Raw genomic sequence first — 21697 nt, forward strand, 5'->3', positions numbered from 1 at the left:
ACTAATTGTCCCCAGCTATCCTGTCTTTTTCTCAATTCTCAAATCTCATTGAGTAAATAAGTATACTGCTCATCTTATAATTGGCTTCAACCCCTTCTGTCTTGTTGTCCTCGTTGAACCACTACCAGCGTGCAATTCCAGCAAATTACAGTGCAAACATTTCTATGAACTGAAAAATGCAAAAAAAAAGTATGGCTAACAGACCATGCCACAAGATGACTGGCTGCAGTAAAGCCCTTTTCTGTAATCTACACCAACATTCTATCTCTTCCCACACCCTTAAGTCCACTCACTTTGTCCTTCTGTCCATTGATCCACCATTAGACTTTAGTAATCTTGACCTAAATTTTTAGAGTCACTTCCTTAAGACCCTCTGCTTTTCTTCTTCCCTTCAGCTTTAAAGCATTTTTTAAAACCTACTTTCCAATATACATAAAGCATTTGATAGTGTGTCACATGGCAGGTTGGTTTGCAAATTAGAAATGTTTCAGATTGATGGGTACTTGGCAGCATGGATTAGGAATTGGCTAAAAGATAAGAAACAGAGGGTAGGTGTAGATGGGTAATGGCTTAGTTTGGAGGCAAGTTGAAAGTGGTGTTCCCCAGGGAGTGGTGTTGGGACTCTCGCTTTTCCTGATATAATAAACGATTTGGAAATGGGTGTTGAAAACAAAATTTCTAAATTTTCAGATGACATTGAGGGAGAATAGTGAATTGTGAGGATGTTGCTGAGTGACTTCAGAGACATATTGACAAGTTGTCAAATGGACAGACATGTGGCAAATGAACTTCAACACAGAGAATTGAGAGGTAATGTATTTTGGAGAAGAAAACTGAGGTACAGTACAGGCTCAGTGGTACAATTTTGAGAGGAATACAGAAGCAGAAGGACCTCTGGGTTCATGAACATGGTTCCCTGAAGATGGCAGGCAAGTTGAAACTGTTGTTAAAAAGGCTTATAGGACCATTGGGGTTATAATTAGAAGCATAAGAATATAAAGGTAAGTGAGTGATGTTGCACTTCTACAAATCATTGATCAGACCATACTTGGAGTGTTTTGTTCAGTTCTGGTCACCTTATTTAAGAAAAATGTTAAAACACTGGAGAAGGTGCGAGCCAGATTTACTGGAATGACACCAGGAATTAAGGACTTTAGATACGAGGAAGAATTAGAGAGATTGAGCTTATGCTCCTTAGAGCAGAGGAGATTAAGGGGTGACTATACTGAAATGTTCAAAATTACGAACAATTTTGACAGGACAAAGAAGGATATTCTGTTTCAACAGGTTGGTATGTCAGTAACTGGAAGTCACAATTTCAGGATTGTCAGCAAGAGACCTGAGACAGAGATGAGAAGAAACGTCTTCATTCAGAGAAACTTCTTTATTCAGAGTTGTTGAAGATGATGAATGGGATTCTTATCAAGTAGGCTGCTTTGTCTTGAATGAGGTCAAACTTCTTCAATTTAAGCGGTGCTCATCCAGGCAAATGGGGAGTATTCCATCACACTTCTAACTTTTAGATGGTAAACAAGATTTATGGAATCAGAAAGTTGATTGTCTACCACAGAATTCTCAGCCTCTTTTCTGCTTAGCATCTAAGTGGTTGGTCCAGTTTGAAATCTGGCCAGTGATAATACAGGATGTTGATAGCGGGAGATTCAGCAATGCCAATGCCATTGAATGGCAAGGTCAGCTGGTTAAATTCTCTCTTGTTGGAGATGGTAATTGCCTGGCACTTGTATGTACTCAATCTTACTTACCATTTATCAGCACAAACCTGAATGTTGTCCAAGGCTTGCTTCATATGGACACCAACTGTTTCATTATCTGAGGAGTTGCAGATGGTGCTTAACATTATGCAATCATCAATGAGCATTCTTACTTCTGTATTAGATCACAGAAGCTTAGGTCATAAGTATTGTAACTGAAAATGATTGGGCCAAGGACACCACCTTAAGGAACTCCTGCAGAATTCCCCCGAAATGAAATGATTATCCTCCATCCAACTGCTTCCATCTTTCTTTGTGCTAGGTATGACTCCAGCCAGTAGAGACTTTCCCCAATTTTTAATGACTTTGATTTTTCTAGGGCTTCATAATGGTTTTTCTATTTAGTGTTGCCTTTATGGTAAAGGACAATCACTTTCATCGCAACCGTTAGGTCATTTATTTTGACCATATTTGGAAAAAGGCTATAAAAAAGTGAGGAGCTGAGTGGTCCTGGCAGAATCCAAACTGACTGCAATGAGCAGCATATTGCTGAGTAAGTGCTATGCAATGGCTCTGTTGATCACTTTGCTCACGATGGAGAGTACATTCGCAGCCACAATTGTCTGAGTTGAAATTCTCCTGCTTTTTGTGGACAGGGCATACCTGGACAATTTCCCAGTTCCTGGGTAGGTGCTAATGATGTAGCTGGACTGGGAAATTGTACTACATTGGAGTGGATAGTGGGGAACCAATAGATGCATATTTGGACTCCCAGAGGATATTCGACAAGATACCTCATACAAATTTAAGTCAAAAGATCAGTGCTAATGGTGTTGGATGAAGTATATTTGCATAAATGGAGAATTGGCTGAAGGGCAAGAAACAATGAATGGGGATAGGAGTTCTTTTTCAGGTTGGTGACCTTTGACCAGTTGGGTTCTACAGGGAACAATGCTGTGACTGCAGTGGTTTATAATGTACTTGAATAATGTGGAGGAAGAAAATGAATGTATGGAGAGGTAGGTTGCGAAACGGATAAAGACAGTTTGTTGAGAGACATTGAAAGTTTAAATAAGTGGGCAAGCACTTGGCAAATGGAGTATAATGTGGGAAAATGTGAAGTTGATTTTGAATGGGAGGACAAAAAAATTAAGTGGAGAAAAACTACAGAAGCAGTGACACAAAGGGACGTCAGAGTACTTGCATACGAAACACGAAAAGTTAGTGCATAAGATTCCGTGATTTCCTGCTGCACTTGATAAAATCAGGAAAGCTAATGTGGAATGTTGGTGCTTATTCAAGGGAGTTGGAGTATGAGTAGGGAAGTCTTATTGTAGCTGTATAATGTGTTGATGAGACCACAACCGGAGTACTTTGTGCAGTTTTTGTCCCCTTATTTAAGGAAATATATAATTTAATTGAAGGCAGTTCAGAGAAGGTTCACTAGGATAACCCCAGGTATGAGAGGATTGTCTTATTAACAAAGGCTAAACAGTTTGGGACTCTACTCACTGGAATTCAGAAGAGCGAGAAGTGAGCTCATTATAACATAGAGGATTATTAAGGAGCTTGATAAGGTAAATGCTGAGATGATGTTTCCCTTCATGGGAGAATCGAGGACCAGAGGGCATAGTCTCAGAATAAAGAAGCGCAAATTTAAGACTGTGTCAAGAAGGAATTTATTCTCTGACGGTTGAGAGTTTTTGGAGCTCCTTCCTGCAGATATATGTTGGGGGTCTAGTTCTTGTGTATATTTAAGGCTGAGATAGATTAGTCCTTAATAAAAATGGAAAGAACTGCTATCCCGAATATTCATAATGGGATTTTCTAATGTGAAACTTGAATCCACAACAATGCAATCCACTGAGTGAGGGACCTGTCCATCACCAAGTGTGGTTCCTAAATGAATTAGCTGAGTCCTTTGCTGCTAGACTGGGTTTGCGACACCTGTGGAAATAACCAGCAGAGGGAAAAACATACTTGATCTTACCCTCACCAGTCTAACTGATGTAGAAAGATTTATCTGTGACAGTACTGTGATAGGAGATACCCTTGTGGAAACAAACTCCCATCATCACACTGATCCTTGTGCATGGTACTAGTTACAGATTGCCATCCTGAAAATTCCCCCCTTAAACCAGCTTTCCCTATCTTCTATTAGTTATTTAATCCTCTATCCATGCCAATATACTCCCTCTATTACATGGCTGGTCATAGGAGCTTGCAATGTCAAAGTTGGCTGCCACAATCTACTCTACAACAGTGCAATAACAATAAAACATTTTAGGGGCATTCTGAGGTTTTGAAGTATGGAGATCAATCTTTGTTTGCCCACTCTGGCTGAAGCAAAACAAACAATACTGTTTGCCTAATCCTCTCACACCCAGTTAGTGAAAATAAATAACTTGAATTGAGAGTAGTATAATGGTTGATGTAGTAGCAATCTCCTGATAGCAAGACACTTGCCTTTTGAGTTTTTTAAAAAAATCTTGTATTTGTGAGTAGCTGCTTGAGAGGCACTTCATATCTATGTTTGAGACCAGTTCACTCAATTTAACCATTTGTGCAGGTCAGTAGTGAGAACAATGTAAACATAAAATATTCCCTTTGTCATTGTTCTTCAAAAGATTTCCAACTCAAAAATATCATTTAGAGGTGAAGGGAACAGTTACAGACTTGTAGTTTCCATACTGATTAAACTTGCTTGGGAGCAGAAGTAGGCCATTCCATCATTGAAGCTGGCTCACCATTCAGTAGACAATAGGTGCAGGGGTAGGCCATTCTGCCCTTGGATCCTGCACCACCATTCATTATGATCATGGCTGATCATTCTTAATCAGTATCCTGTTTCTGCCTTATCTCCATAACCCTTGATTCCACTATCCTTGAGAGCTCTATCCAACTCTTTCTTAAATGAATCCAGAGACTGGACCTCCACTGCTCTCTGGGGCAGAGCATTCCACACAGCCACCACTCTCTGGGTGAAGAAGTTTCTCCTCATCTCTGTCCTAAATGGTCTACCCCGTATTTTTAAGCTGTGTCCTCTGGTTCGGCACTCACCCATCAGCAAAAACATGTTTCCTGCCGCCAGAGTGTCCAAACCTTTAATAATCTTATATGTCTCAATCAGATCCCCTCTCAGTCTTCTAAACTCAAGGGTATACAAGCCCAGTCGTTCCAGTCTTTCAGTGTAAGATAATCCCGCCATTCCAGGAATTGACCTCATGATGTCAATATGATCAAAGCTAACCTTGTATCTTGAATCCAATTTCCTCCATGCTCCCCTATCCCTCGATTTCCTGAGAGATCAAGAATGTTTTATCTCCATATTGAATCAATGTGACAGAACATGCACAGTCCTTTGGATTAACATAAGAATATACAAAATAGGAACGGGGAAACCAGAAGTCTATTGAACAGGCTCTACCTTTCACTATTATCATGGTTGATTTTGAGCTTAAACTTCACTTTCTCACCTGCTCTGCTTTACTCTTCATTCTATGACATATCTGCTTATTCCAACATTAAATACATTGGAATATCTACAACCCACTGGAGCAGACAGCTCTGAAGATTTACAACATCTGAATGGAGAAATTTCTCCTCCACTTAATCCTAAATGATTAACCCCTTATCCTGAGATTTATGCTCCCATATTCTAGTTACCCTAGATAAAGGAAATTATATCTGTGAGATGTTGTCTGGCAAACTAACCTTTATATTAAATAGGCTCAACACCAGTTCTCAAACACCTCCTCTTATCTTCCTGGACCATGACCCCATGTGGAACATTAGGCCATTGCATCAACTACGGTCACCAACCTCATTTCATCTGGTGCCTCCTCTGCCTAGCTGAGCTCATCTTCACTCTGAACAACTTCTCTTTTAACTCGCCTCACTTTCTTCAGGACAGAGAGGTGGCAATGGGTACCTGAATGGGCCACAGTTGAGCCCGTGTCTTTGTAGGGTATGTGGAGCATCCCTTATTCCATTCCTATTCTGGCCCCTACCCACAACTCTTTCCCCGGTACATCGATGATATTGGTGCTGCTTTCCCCTCTTGTTCAGATTTGGAAAAGCTTATCAGTTTCGCTTCCAATTTCCACATGCTCTCATCTTCACTTGGTCCATCTCTAACTCCTGTTTTCCCTTCCTCGACATCTCTGTTTCTATTTTTGGGGGTAGGCTGGCCACCAATATGCACTGAAAATGTGTTGCTGGAAAAGCGCAGCAGGTCAGGCAGCATCCAGGGAACAGGAGAATCGACGTTTCAGGCATAAGCCCTTCTTCAGGAATGCCCGAAACGTCGATTCTCCTGTTCCCTGGATGCTGCCTGACCTGCTGCGCTTTTCCAGCAACACATTTTCAGCTCTGATCTCCAGCATCTGCAGACCTCACTTTCTCTACCAATATGCACTACAAACCCACCAACTCCCACAGATACCTTGACTATACATGCTCACACCCTGCATCATGTAAAGACTCTATTCCGTTCTCCCAGTTCCTGCATCTCCATCGCAATTGCGTCTGGTGATACCAACTTTGAAAGGGGGGGGCCTCCAAAATGTCCACTTTCTTCCTCAACTAAGGATCCCCAACATCATAGTTGATGGGAGTCTCAGCTGGGTCCAACCCATCTCCTGCACTTCAGCCCTCACCCCTGTCTTTCCATCCACAACAGTGATAGGGTCCCCCTTTTTCCTTACCTACCATTCTACCACCTTCCATATTCAGAAAATCATTAGCTGGCATTTCTGCCACCCCCAGCAGGATGCCCCCACCAGACACACATTCCCCTCCCCTGCTTTGTCAGCCTTACGCAGGGACTGTTCCCTCCAGAACACCCTGGTCCACTCCTCCTTCACTCCCAAAGCCCCACCACCACACGGAAGAACAGCACCTTGTTTTCCACTTGGAAATTCTACAACTTTCTGAGCTCAATATCAAGTTCAACAACTTTAGGGCCTGAGCTGTCCCATGACCATATCCCTATCCCCACACCTCAGTTCTTGTTATTACATTATCTGCTATTACACCCAACCCATTGCTGACCACTAACAGTGTCGATAAAGTGTGACACTGGAAAAAGCACAGCAGATCAGACAGCATCTGAGGAGCAAGAGAATCATGTTTCGGGCTTAACTCTGTCCTGATGCAAGGTTAAGCCCGAAATGATGACACTCGTGTTCCTCAGATGCTGCCTGACTTGCTGTGCTTTTTCCGGCGCCACACTTTATCAAAACTGACTTCTCCAGCATCTGCAGTCCTCACTACCTTCTAGCCACTAACAGTGCCCGTTCATAGCTATTCATCCAGCCTGATTGTTATCCACTCCTTTGTCCAACTGTTCTTCTCTCTCTTTGGGCTCTATCCCCACCTATCATTTACTCTTTACCCCCCCCCACCCTATTTTCTGCATTAGAAGGCAACATTTTCTTACTACCATCAGTTCTGAGGAAGGATCATTTGACCCAGAACATTAACTCTGATTTATCTCCACAGATGCTGCCCGACAACCTGAGCTTTTCCAACAATTTGTTTTTGTTTCTGATATCCAGCATCCACAGTTCTTTCATTTTTAATATTGTTGTCTGTCTTGTCATATTCCTTCAGAATCTTATGTTTCGATTAGATCACTTATTTCTATGAACTTCAATTATGGACCTGTTCACTCAACTCCTCATCATTGTGCAACCTTTTGTAACACGAGCCAATCTGGTGATCTTGCTGTTGCCGTAACCTATTCTGGAATTTTTCATCTATTTGAGAAGTCTGTTTGAAGAGTGGACAATCTATTCCCTTTCCAGCACCTACCCAGTGATCTCGGGATTTATCATGTGTCAGTGTTGCATATTCTTCACATGTCTGGGAACTAACTTTCACAGTGACATAAAGGATATTTTGGAAATAACATCATTTGTGATATTTTCTAAAGTAAATGCATCAAATTTCCAATGATCAAGAATATTTTTCAAATTATGAAAGCAGATTCTCATTTTGCTTTTAAAATCTACCTAATCCCACTGGCAATCTCACTGCTTGCAGAATATTGTTTAAAAAAAACTTTCAAGGTTAGATCAATTGGAATTGCAACATAGATACAGATGATACTGAATCTTGGGAAATGTGCCATTAGCCAAGCTGTAAATTGGTTATTAACACTATAATAAATCCCAGTCTAAACTAACTGTAAAACAAAAGTATAATAATGTAAAAGTCAGAAAATTCGTTTAATCATTTTTACACTCTACGTTAAGCAGACATTACTTGAATTATACCTTGCACATTTAGTATCCATTTGTGAATCTACTATATATCTCTGGAATAATGCCATTGACCCAAGTAGGGATTGATATCCAGTTTGAAGTGCAGTCAGTACTTAATTGAGCACAAACTGACTCCAGGAGTCATGCTCTACACTAAGCGCCACTTTTTAAAATAAGTCGTCACTTACTCCAAATTGAAGTATTACCATACACACAATATATAACTGACACTCCTTCAGCCTACTCTCGATCATCGGTAAATTGATAAACGTTGTCATCAAAGGTGCTATTAACCAGCACTTGCTCAGGAATACGCAGCTCATAGATGCCCATTTTGGGTTCTACCACAGTCACTCAACTTCTGACCTCATTACAATCTTAATTTAAATGTGAACAAAAGAGCTGAATTTCAGAGGTGAAGTAAGAGTGACATCATAACCGCATTTGACCAGGAGTGACATCATGCTTTGTGTCAGTTGGAGCTATACCTGGCGCATACGATGGTTGGGATTATTGAAAGTCAATCATCTCAGCTTGAGGACATCTCTGCAGAAATTCCTTGCAGTGATGCCCTAGGCCCTACCACCTTCAGTTGCTTCATCGATGACCTTCCCTTCATTCTAAGGTTTGCCAATGATTGCATAATGTTCAGCACCATTCACAACTCTTCATAAATGAAAGCAGTCCATGTCCAAATGAAGCTTGACCTGAACATTATTTAGGCTTGGACTAAGAAGTGGCAAGTAACATTCATGCCACAAAAATGATAGGCATTGCCCATCACATGTCCATTGGCATTTGGTGGCATTACCATTAGTAGATGACACACTGCCAATACTCTGTTTTGGGGGGGTGGTAGTGGTGGGGGTGAGAGTGCAGAGAGTGACAGTTTCTGAAGCCTGGCTGTGTTTTAAAATTACATTGAAAAATTATTTTAATTCACTAATGCTAGAATAAAGCAAGCAAGTAAGGAAATTTGTAATTAAGATATTAAGAATGCTTTGTTTAATGACAACATCTGTAAGCCATTTGGATAACTATACAAGCGTAATTAAATGCAGAGTTGCTTCAATAAAACAGAGAATCCATTTTCACACTGGAACTATTCCAAACAAAAAAAAACCACGGACCAATGTTCCACTTTTTTGTGACTGTCTTCTCGTTAAAAAAAATATTTTTAAGAAGTGGGCATTTTAAAAATAAATTCACTCCCATTGTATGCCCTATCACCCTGACAATTTAAATCTTATAGAGCTTTTGAGAACTCAGCAGGTGTGCCACTTATCAGAGTGTCCAGCTTACCTCACCCAATGATAATGTCATTGCATGTCAAGGTACATATAAAGGACAATGGGAAGATTCTTTTGTTGGTGGGCATTGACTGACACTTCTGTGATGCAAATGTTGCCACTTGCTGACCCAAGCCTGGATATTGTTCAGGCCTTGCTACATTTGGACACTGACATCTTTGGTATTTGAGGAGTCATGAATGGTATGAGTGAATATCCTAACATCACACTTATCTCCCCTCCGGTATTAGATTTTTTTGTCCATGTTTGAGTTAAGGCTGTAATAAGGTCAAGACTGTGTGGCCCTGGTAGAATCCAAACTGTGTGTCAGAAAGCAAATTATTGTTACGCTAGATAGCATTGATGATCCCTTCCATTACTTTGCTGATGATCAAGAATACACCAATGGGGCAGTAATTGGCTGGGTTGAATTTGTCCTACTTACTGTGTATGGGACATAACTGGGTAATTTTTCACACTATTGGGTAGATGTCAGTGTTGTGGCTGGACATGAACAGCGTGGCGAGGGACTCAAGTTCCTGAATACTATTGCTAGAATGCTGTCAGCTCTTGTAATATCCTGTGCTTTCAGCTACTTATTTATATCACTCAAAGTGAATTGAGGTGACTGAAGCGTGTAATATTTTATGTGATCAAGTTTGGAAATAGCATTCCCTATACTGGTTAGAAGATCTGGGCTAATGCTTTCTGTCCCATGATGGTTGAATTTCCTGGACATTTATTTTGATCATTAAAATTGATTTTAAAGCTAACCTGGAGGGGTGGTTAATTCACTACAATCATTTAATCACCTTGTTTTACCACTCATTTGTAAAAGTTTATTCCTTCTTTAGTCTACCTTCCCTTATGCCTGTACCCACTTCACCTTTCTACCTCATCCTGTTTCTTTTTCTCTCTCTCTCCAGATGGTTTACATTTTTGCTTCATTATTAATTGTCAGGACAGACTGTTGTGCAGTCTGAATTAATTTTGAATGTACAGAGATATAATAGAATTTTGCAGCCTGGAGTTAGGCTTTGTTTGCTGTGTCCGTGCCTGTTCTTGAAACTGCATTCCACATAGTTTCTTGAACTGTAAGCTTTTAAGTATTTTTGTTTTGTTTTAGCTGTTTAACCACTTAGCTTTTAAAAGCAATTATGGATTTTGCTTCCAGTGATTTCTCTGCTAGAACATTCCAGGCCACAGTAGCCCTTTGTGAAAGAAAGCAAACGTTAACACTTTCTTTTTATTAAGGTGATGATTTTAAATCTATACTGACTTGTTATTGATTCATAGACCAAAGGAAATATAATCCATTACTTAACATTGTAAAATATTTTGACTGACATCTTTCTTAATATGTGCTGTCCACAATCAGCCAAATTACAAGTTAATTTTAGAAGACTATGGAGTTGAGTTTTATGTTTGAGTATATTCAGGAGCTAAAAGCTATACAGTATGTTTATCATCTTTATGCGAGTACACAAAAGAGCATTGACATTGCTGTTTATTCAAGCATTTGGGAATTTTGCCACTGCAAAGTTAGAGTAGCTAGATTTCTATTTAGAGCACATTATTTTCTACTTACTGAATTCGAGGAGGAGACAGTGGTAATTTTACCAGACTAATAACTCATTCCTGACAAGGGCTTTTGTCCAAAATGTTTATTTTCAGATGCTGCCTGACCTGCTGTGCTTTTCCAGCACCACTCTAATCTAGACTCTGATTTCCAGCACCTGCAGTACCCACTTCTGCCTAATAATGCAGTATCCCATTTTGGAGCCATGTGTTTAAACCATGACAGCTGCTGATAGAATTCGATTTAATTTAAAATTTTAGAATTTAAATCTAGTCTTAATGGGGACCATGAAGCTACCAGGGTATTCTCTCTTGTCATAAAAACATGTCTGGTTCACTAATGCCATAAAAGGAGGGAAATCCTTACCTGGTCTGGCCTTGATGTGACTTCAGGCCCACAGTAATGTGATTGACTCTTAACTGCCTCTGAATTGCTCTCACTGATTCTAGGTGCATTCAGGAATAGGTAACAATGCCTATTCACTTCCCTGTGATGCCCTTATCCATGAAAGAATTAAATTCAAATAAATTTAATCTTTAAAAAAATGAAGCAGGCTTTCCCAGTACTTGAACTAGCGCATACACAGTGAGCAAGACCAAGTGCTAGGTTTAAATCATAGCATATGCAGATTTAGCAGTTCTTACCTGGACACTGGTATTTAACTACAGTTATCCTCTTGGTCCTTAAGTAAAGTTTGAGTTTGTTTTATTTATTATTGTCACATGTACCGAGATACAGTGAAAAATGTTGTTTTTGCGTGCTATATAAGGTGAAAGTCAACTGTTGTTGCTACTTTTTATTGTAATGCAGGGCTTCTATTGAGTATTATCTTGGGTTTGCCTGTGATGATTCCTACAATCGTAACAAAATTTGCTGTCTACACCCACAAATGAGAAATACCCATTTAGGTGAGGTACTAAAAGGCAATCACTCTAGCAAGGAGCCAATTCTTTCAGAAGATAGAGACAGTAAAAATGCAGGAAAAGGGAAGTTACATTATTTTTAATATACAAAATGTACTGTATTGCATTTTTTAAAACATACATAGCTCAATCATACATTAGCTGGAATTGAGCTCTCTGTTAACATAATTGAACTATCTTTCATATATGTGTTGAATTAGATATTTATCTGTCCTCATCAATATGTCAAATCTTTCATTTTTGTTTTCCAGTGAAATTATTTGAAGTTATTGAAGCAGAGAAGACTCTCTATTTAGTGATGGAATATGCAAGTGGAGGTAAGTGGAATTCATCTGAAAGTAATATTGATAATTTTTTTGGTTTAATGAGGATCTGATATTTTTCTGGATCTCATAAGGAAGAATATTTGGTTTTGTACAGTATTTTATTATGCCACACCTTTTCAGTGGATACTGTACTGAATTGGAATGTATTACTTATTTTGTCAGCAACCTGGCACAACATCCTAAACTGTGATGGGATGAATAAGTTTTCTGTTTTCTGTTGATCTGTTTTCGGATGGTGAATGTTGGAAACGTTCAGCAGGTGACATCATCTATAGAGAGCGAAGCAGTTAATAGTTTAGGTCTGAGGCCTTTCATATGAACTGAGAAAAGATAAAAATGATTGGTCAAGTGTAAGTTAGACTGGAAAGAAGAACCAAGAGTAATGGTCCCAGCAGATGCTATTCCTGGACAAGTCAGATCTCTGGACTGAAATCTGGCTTGATGGATCGTGTTATGTTATTTTTTGGTTTTAACGAGTCTTTGACTGAAGCATAACATGCAATGCCACAGATTTAGTGTATTACACAAAAGAAATGAAGAATAACATAGAAGAAGCAAACTATTTACATGTAACACAAGTTTAAAAATTTCAAAATGAATAGTAAAGTACACTCTCAATGATCTGAACAGTACTGCTTCCCAGTACTATATCCTTTCTCTGTCATATCTAAAGGGTTTAATTTAACAGAACAGATGCTTCAAATCTTGGTCCTGAGAATCTGAGTCTCTTCCTTAAGTCTTTATGCAACAGATCTCAGACTTTCTCCATTTCAAATAACCTTTCAAGATTTTAATGGAACACTTTTGGTCTGGAACTTTCAAACTTAACTACTTACCTTAAGAAAAACAATTTTTTAAATAGTTTCAAGCCATCTCTTTTTATTAGACACAACTGTTTTACACATTCCCCTCAGACAAGACCTTTGCAAATCTGCAACAAAAGGGTAGACTGGATGTTCCTCCAGAACCAAAAGAAATTCTATTGCACAACTGTTTGTGATTTCTGCTAATAAAATTCACCCAATGCTAACAAAACCTCATTATTTTCCAGAATTCTGTCTGTTGTACTGTGTTTTGAAAGAAATCACATTGGCCATTGCCATAGCTGCAAGTTAGCCATTCAAGACCAAACCTACATACCATTTGTGAAAAGACACTAAATAAAATGGGGGCAGAGGTTTTGATCTAAAGTTGTTGAACTCCAGAAGGTTGTGAAATGCCCAATCAAACATCAAGTGGTTCCAAGAGGATGCATTGAGCCTCATTGAAACATGATAACAGTCCAAAGGTAGACAGGTCAGATTAGTTATGCGGCAAGGAATTAAAACAGCAGGCAACAAGGTTTGGGGACAGGATCGAGGTGGTCTACAAAATGGTCAACAGTCACCATTTAGTCTCACCAGTGTAGGGCAGATCACTTCATGACTAGTGAACAGGCTATATGAAATTGTAAGAAGTGAAAGTAATCAACGGTTGAAGCAAATTGTTTTCTTCATAAAATAACTCCACAAGCTGATATCCTGTCACTGAGTAACCTTTTGTAATTGATACTTGGAGCGTCCTGGACACTGATCTGACTCACTCAGAGCCAACTCTCCGAATGAACAGGATGTCTGACACTCCTGTTCTTTTTTTTTTACCCCCACACTACCACCTAACTGCGGTAGTGCTTATTTTTTTTCCCCAGCACCCATGGTGTGTGTGTGCAGGTGTAAGACACAAAGTGCACGAATCTTTATTCAAATTCCACCACCAAGAAGATAGGAAAACACCCAGGTGGCCAGTGACAAACACTGCCCTCGACACTCCGGTCCTTTTTTTTTCTCTTTTTTTTTCTTTTTTTTTCTTTTTTTTTTCTTTTTTTTTTTCTTTTTTTTATATAATTTAACCCCCACACTACCACCTAAGTGCAGTAGTGCTTATTTTTTCCCCAGCACCCATGGTGTGTGTGTGCAGGTGTGAGACACAGTGAAAGACACAAAATGCACCAATCTTTATTCAAATTCCACCACCAGGAAGATAGGAAAACACCCGGGTGGCCAGTGACAAACACTGCCCTCGACACTCCTGTTCTTATCTGTCAGCCAGGACTCCCTGATTGGACCATATTAACAGCCCAATCAGGGAACTCATTCTATGAGGTCCACCTGGCTGACCTTGTTACAATCACTTCAACCCTCCACCTCTGGGTCCGATGACCTTGACTGGTTTTATTTAGCTCCTCCTGGGTATTTTAGCATCAGGTCAGGTTCCTCCAACTCTGCCTCTGATACAGGCAGTGTGTAATGCACAGTACCTTGCCTCTTGCACCCAGAGTGTCTCAGAGGAAATTCATTCTCTTCTTCAGGCTGTAAAAGCATTGAGGTGATGACATCCACCCTGTCCATCTCAGTTTCTGAGGTATCTTCAACACTTGACGGAGAGGGAGAGCCCTTTGGTTGTGGAACAGTCAGAAAGACAGTCAAGGAGTTAGCAATGTTTTGTATCTGTACTGTTCATTAATTTGCAACTTTTATATGGTTCATGTGCTTGTTGAGGACCATCGCACCTCACAGAATTATGTACGTCACTGGACCTGACTTCACATTGACCATTCCTCTTATCCATGCTGGGCCATTACCATGGTTCATACACCAAACATCATCCTCTGAAATAAACTATCTCTCTCGCTTAGTGGAGTGTTGTGTCAGGCTTTGGCGGTCTTAATGCCACCACAAAGTCACCCTTTATTTACATGTGGAGAGTGCTTGATACTGATCCAGCTCCCTCAGAGCTAGCTCTGAGTGAACAGGATTTCAGACACTCCTGTTCTTATCTGTCATCCAGGGCTCCCTGATTGGTGCTGTTAATCTGGTCTAATTAGGGGACTCTTACTCTACACAGCTCACCTGGCTGACCTCTGTTACAGTCACTACACTTATTACTACAATTTTTATTTTTTATTTTATGTTTAATGTTATGCCAAACTTTTTTTTAATGAAATTTGCCTATTGGCCTTGTGAGAAAAAAAAAATTGAAATATGGCTCCTCGTGAAAAGTTTGGACAACTCTAAATTATATACTCCGGCTCTGGTATATGCTTGGATCGACAACCTTCTGTTCAAATGTGTAATAAATTAAGTCAAAAAGGCAACTGAGCCAACGAGGTAGTGAAAATGCTGTTATCTTAATATCACGCTACAGGTGACCCCATTGCACTATACACACACAGGGACAGACGGACATGCACACTCTCTACAGAGAGAGACACTCATGCAGACTCTCTCTCATACACTCTCTCAAACACTCCCGCACACACCCTCTCATAGACTTATACCCCTTTACGCTCACACTCATACACACATGCATACACTCTCTCAGACACTCATACCCCCCCCACACACACACACATGCACACGGTGAATTCGTACTTGCAGAATTACATTTCACTTTGCTCAAAAACTACACAAATCCATGTGAGATTCTGTAAATCCATTTTTTAGATTAGAATCAGTCTAACCATTGTGGCACAGACAGCCTCACACAGGGAGCTAACACCTTCAATACATTATCTGGGCCGACATGACACCAATTGTTAATGTTCACTTGAGAATGTAAGTTTTTTTTTAAAACAAAAGTTATGTTATTTACATATGAAAGAGCAGAAACCAACACAGTCATTCTAAAAGACGAGAGACTTAACAAACAATCCAGGTCTTTTTCAATATATAATTTCAGTTACATCACACTGAAAACTTTTGCTATAAATTCTGTCTTACAATCCTATTCTCCACAACCACCTGATGAAGGAGCAGCACTCCGAAAGCTAGTGCTTCCAAACAAACCTGTTGGACTATAACCTGGTGTTGAGTGGTTTTTTAACTTTATACACCCTGGTCCAACAGCGGTGTCTCCAAATCATAGCTTGTATTAAATTAGTGACTAATCTGGGAGTGAATGAATTTTGCTCGGTCTCTTTCAAGATTGCTAAAGGAAAATCTTTACCCGGAATTTGCTGGTTGTTATATTCTAATCCATTATAAATGTTTGACTATTCAAGGACTATAGATTTGTTGGTTTTCATGGATTAAACAGGTGACCAGCATTCATTAGCTATTAAAGAACATTTGGACAAGAAATTGGAAAAGGTACAGGTATCTTAGCAACTGTAACTGCCTTCAAAACACCATATTAATGAAAGAACTAATGTCCCCTCCCCTTTCGAGAAGAACATCTAGATTCCTGTTGAAACCATTTTTAGTATTTGTTTCAGGGGCTTTACCTGATAATTTATTTGAAAAATCTGTACTTTTTTTGCCTCCAGAGTTGACACACTTTCCTTTCCTCTTGCTGCCCCAGCCTTTGATTTTGCATCTTCCTGGTATTTGCCACATCAGTCTTCAATTTAATTACTCCAAAATTTATTTTGCTAGAGAACTCATGGCAAATTTTCTCAATCTTTTCTTAGAACTTGTTGGTTATTATGTTGGTTAGTCATATGAATATACTGTCAAGGCTATCAATACTTTAATGCTTAGGTGAAAAAAATTGTTCACTAGTTTTGGAAACATGCTGATCTAGGCTTTCTAAAGCCTTTTCTGATGTCAGAATCATACCTGTTTTGATATAGCCAAGTGCTGAGTTGATGGTTTCATAGATTGCTGTAGTGACCTGAAAGTTTTTTTTATTGTCTTTGCTTGTTGAGGTCATTGTATGATTGTTCCAACAAACATCCAATAATGGCATTAGGAGTCCTTCAAGATTTTATATATTTGTTATAATTGGCAGTTTTGGTTTCCCACTAAAGCTTTTATCCACACAACTAGTTACATATTGCCAACCAAGAAAAGACCCATTTATCCTGACTTTCTACTTTGTTGGTTTAGCCAATTCTCCATCCAAGCTGATAAATTACCCCTAACCCCATGAAATCTTACATTGTGCATTAACCTTTTGTACAACTCCTTTATCAAATACCTTCTGGAAGTCTCCATGTACTACATTTACAGAATTCTCGTTATCCACCTTGCTTGTTAAATCTTTGAAGAACTCTAGCAACTTAGTCAAACATAAGACCCTTCATAAAGCCATGCTGACTCTGGTGGATTATGGTTTGACTTTGCAAATTTCCTGTTATTTCCCTAATAATGCATTCTAACAATTTCCCGATGACAAATTATACTTTATTTATAACCACCTGTCTAGTCTATAGTTTCCTACTTTCTGCTTCCTTCCCTCTTTGAATAAGTGTGTTATATTAGCATTTTGCTAATCCACTGGAACCATTCCCACATCCAGGGAATTTTTGAATATTATAGCCAATGAATACGCTATCTCTGCTCCCCCTTCCTTTTAAGATCCTAGGATGTAGGCCATCAGGCCCAGGGGACCTGTCTACCTTCAATCCCAATAATTGGTTCAGTACTTTTCCCTTACTGGTGATAGTTGTTCTAAGTTCCTCTCTTTTTATAATCTCTTCATTACCTGTCACTATTGGGATGGTGTTAGTATTCTTCACTGTGGAAACTGAAACAAATACCTCTCCCTATTTTCCTTTTGAAACTGATGGTAGTGCAATGTTGGCTTGAGCCACTTTAGTCCATGTGATGACAAACAGTAAATTGAACCCAATCAGGATGGTATTTCTCGAAGTGGAACTTTGAAGATAGTGTTCCCATGCACCTGCTGCCCTTGACCTTCCAGTTGTTAAATTATGAATATGCAGCTCAGTAAATAATCTGTTCCTGACATTTGAGTAACAGTATTTTACCAGTAACAAGTGATTTCAATCAAATGGTGCTGAGCTTAAATTTAACAAATACAGCTCAATCTGCACACAATTCTCCTGTTATGTATTAAATATACACAATGGACTGAATTTTATGCCCTCCCCTATCATGGGTTTGGTGCAGGGCATTTAATCAGACAAGAATGTTGCTAGTAGGCAGCTGTACACTTTCCTGCTTCCACCTAATGGTGGAAGCCTGCCTGTCCTGCTGCCAACTGAGGCTCTTCAGTGACAGTTGGAGAGTCCAATCTAGCCACTACTGTTGTTAATCTAGCAAATAATTCACTGAACTGAATAAGCAAACCCTGCTGGAGTTTGTGAGAGCTCCAAAGCAAGTTGTCCTCCTTTGCAGAGATGCTCATTGTCAAGGTATCCTGCACTGGAGGAGGAGCTATGGACTCATCTTTGCGCTTACCACTGATCCATGTTTCTGTAAGTCCCCTGCCATCACTTGATCTTTAACCAGGAATCCAAGGCTTCAGGAAGGTGCTATGACAGCAACAATCATCACCACCTCCGTCATGCTGCCATTCAACAATCCTACAATAAGGCTGATTGGCTGGCATTTCTTAGTAAGTCAGTAAGTGAGGCTTGGATCACGGGGCGAGGCTGGCTGTCAAGTGCCTGAATGGAGCAAGATTCCACAGGCTTTACCTAAAAGGGATGATGCGGAGCTCCAATCACCTCCCCAGCAGGCAGCTGAGAACCCTTGTACCACTGCAAGATTATGGCCACTTCATCAGAGTTGTCAGACCAATTTTTAAAAACCATGCTGCAATATCTATCACTGTGCAACACTCTAATTTTATTCTCAAAATAACTAATCACTAAATTTATCAATTACAGCTTCAATTGTTGAACTTTGTTTTGTTTATAGGAGAGGTGTTTGATTACTTAGTTGCTCATGGAAGAATGAAAGAAAAGGAGGCTAGAGCGAAATTCAGGCAGGTATGTACTCCTACTTTTTGCTGGTGACATAGAAAATTGAGGACTAGACCAAATATTAGAAGGTATTTAAATAAATTCTTCACAATATATAATCATGTACAAAGAAACAGTAAATATGATATTTATGTTTAACTTCGATGTAAATTTCAGTATCTAGGTCATTGACTTAGATTTGATTATACCCAAAAGATGAATGGGGTCACATTTTGAAAATTGTAGTGTTTGATCTAAAATTAGAACTGCAAATTACAGGCAATTTTTAAGTCCAGGCAAGAAATTATTAGTGCATACGCTTTACTACTGTTTAATTTTAGCATGTTGTCAGCAAATAAATTTTGAAATTGATCCTATTCTGTTTTTTACTTAATTTATTCATGAGCATCACTGGCTCGACCAACATTTATTGCCCACCCTAATTACCCTTGAAAAGGTGACGATTAGCTGCCTTCTGGTGTAAACCTTGGAGAAGGGAATTCTGGATTTTGTAGAACCATAAAATTTTGCATTAGAGAAGGAGGCCACACGGCCTATCATGCTGGTTCCATTTTGACCCAGCAACAGTGAAGGAACACTGTTCCACGACCAGGTGGTATGTGGCTTGCTGGGGAACTTACAGGCGATGCTGTTCCTTTGTGTTTGCTGCCGTTGTCCTTCTAGGTGTTAGCTGTGTGAGTATAAAAGGTGCTTTTGGAAGAGCCTTGATGATTTACTACAGTGCACCTTGTAGATAGTACACTCTGCCACTGTATGTCAGTGATGAAGGGAGTGAAATTTGAAGGTAGTGGATAAGGTGCTGATCAAGCAGGCTAACTTATGCTGGATGGAGTCAAGATACTGTTATTTGTTTGGAACTATACTCTTTGGCAAGTGGAGAGTATTCCATCACGTTCTGACTTGTTCCTTGTAGATTGTGAACAGACATTGGGAAGAAAGGAAGCAGGTTATTCACTACAGAACTCCTAACCTCTAACCTGCTGTTCTATCCACATATTTGTATAGCTGTTTCAGTTCAGTTTCTGGACAATAATAAGCCTCAAGATGTTGATTGTGGGGATTCACTGATGGTAATGCCATTGAACATCAAAGGCTAATGGTTAGATTCTCTCTTGTTGCAAGTGTTATTGCCTGGCATTTAAGTGGCACAAATGTTACTTGCCACTTTCCTGCCCAAACTTGGATACTGTCCAGGCCTTGCTGAGTTTGAATGGACTGCTTCAGTACCTGAGATTATACAAATGGTTCTGAACATTGTGCAATCATTAGAAAGCATCCTCACTTCTGACTTTAAGATGGAGGGGAGGTCATTGTTGAAGTAGCTGAAGATGGTTGGGCATAGGACATTATCCTGAGGGTAAGTGCTATCCTAGGGCTGAAACAATTAACTTCTAATAATCATAACCATCTTCTTAGTGCCATGTATGTCTCCAGCCAGCAGAAAGATTTCCCCCGACTTCTTTTGACTTCAATTTTCCTCAAATTCTTTGATTCAGTACTTGGTTAAATACTTCCTTGGTGTCAAAAGCAGTAACTCTCACCTCTTCACTGAAATTCAGCTCTTTTGTTCATGTTTGGATTAGGGCTGTAACACACTCAAGACCCAAGTGATCCTGGGAGAATCCAAATGGACTGTCAATGAGCAAGTGCTGGAAAGCACTGTCAAAATCTCTTTATAGATAGATGTTTGGCTAGGTTGGATTTGTCCTGCATTTTGTATTTGGGATGTATCTGGGTAGTTTTCTACATGGCGTATTGTAGCTGTACTTGAGCTGCATAGTCAGTTCTAGAGTCTTGAGTACAATTGCTGGAATGTTGTCAGGACCTGGTAGTCTTTGCAGTATCCAATACCTCCAGCTGGTTTTTTTTATATCATGTGGGATAAATTGAATTATTTGTTGAAAACTAGCATCTGTGATGCTAGGAGTCCAGCAACCACCCATTGCTGATGATGTGGATTTTTTTTTAGATTAGATTACATTACAGTGTAGAAACAGGCCCTTTGGCCCAACAAGTCCACACCGACCCGCCGAAGCGAAACCCACCCATACCCCTACATTTACCCCTTACCTAACTCTACGGGCAATTTAGCATGGCCAATTCACCTGACCCTGCACATCTTTTGGACTGTGGGAGGAAACCGGAGCACCCGGAGGAAACCCACGCAGACACGGGGAGAACGTGCAAACTCCACACAGTCAGTCGCCTGAGGCGGGAATTGAACCGGGGTCTCAGGCGCTGTGAGGCAGCAGTGCTAACCACTGTGCCACCGTGCCGCCCATTTGTGGAGCTCCACCTTGTGCTTTTATTTTATTCATTCAGGAAAAGAGGATGTTGCTGGCTAGGCCATTTATTGCTGATCCCTAATTGCCCAGACGGCATTTAAGAGTCAACCACATTACTGTGTGTCTGGAGTCACATACAGGCCAGACCTGGTAAGGATGGTAGTTTCCTTCTCTAAAGGACATGAGTGAACCAGATGGGTTTTTCTGACAATCAACAATGGTTCCATGGTCATTAGACTCTTAGTTCCAGGTATTTATTGAATTCAAATTCCACCATCTGCCATGGCAGGATTTGAACACAGAACCCTAGAACATTACCTGGGTCTCTGGTTTAACAGTCTAGTGATAACAGCACTAGGCCATTGCTTCCCCCAAGAATTCCAGAACTTAGATTTGATCGTGTTGATTGTGGAACTGTTTATCTATTGCATTCTATTTTCACTGTTTGGCAAGTAAGTAGTTCTCTATTGTAGCTTCAGCAAGTTAACACTTTTAGTTATGTCTAGTGCTGATCCTAGCGTGTTCTCCTGCCTCCTTCAACAAGAGTTGTTCTTCTGACTTAGTAGTAACCATAGAGTGGGGATATTCTGGGCCATGAGTTTATAGAT

General features: G+C 39.8%; 1 protein-coding gene across 18 annotated transcripts in view; it reads left to right on the forward strand.

Moving 5' to 3' along the window:
* mark3a (MAP/microtubule affinity-regulating kinase 3a) overlaps positions 1-21697 on the forward strand; it is a 175037-nt gene that overhangs the window by 81075 nt on the left and 72265 nt on the right. For all 18 annotated transcript variants that reach the window (XM_043697487.2, XM_043697490.2, XM_043697488.2 and 15 more), the window contains exons 5-6: positions 12021-12086; positions 18740-18810. In XM_043697487.2, coding sequence (XP_043553422.2) covers positions 12021-12086; positions 18740-18810 — 137 coding nt within the window. The remainder of the gene's footprint in view (positions 1-12020; positions 12087-18739; positions 18811-21697) is intronic.

Source organism: Chiloscyllium plagiosum, unplaced genomic scaffold, assembly GCF_037043375.1.
Source record: "Chiloscyllium plagiosum isolate Xiang-an unplaced genomic scaffold, Cpla_swu_hap1 HiC_scaffold_8, whole genome shotgun sequence".
In the NCBI taxonomy this organism is placed as follows: Eukaryota; Metazoa; Chordata; class Chondrichthyes; order Orectolobiformes; family Hemiscylliidae; genus Chiloscyllium; species Chiloscyllium plagiosum.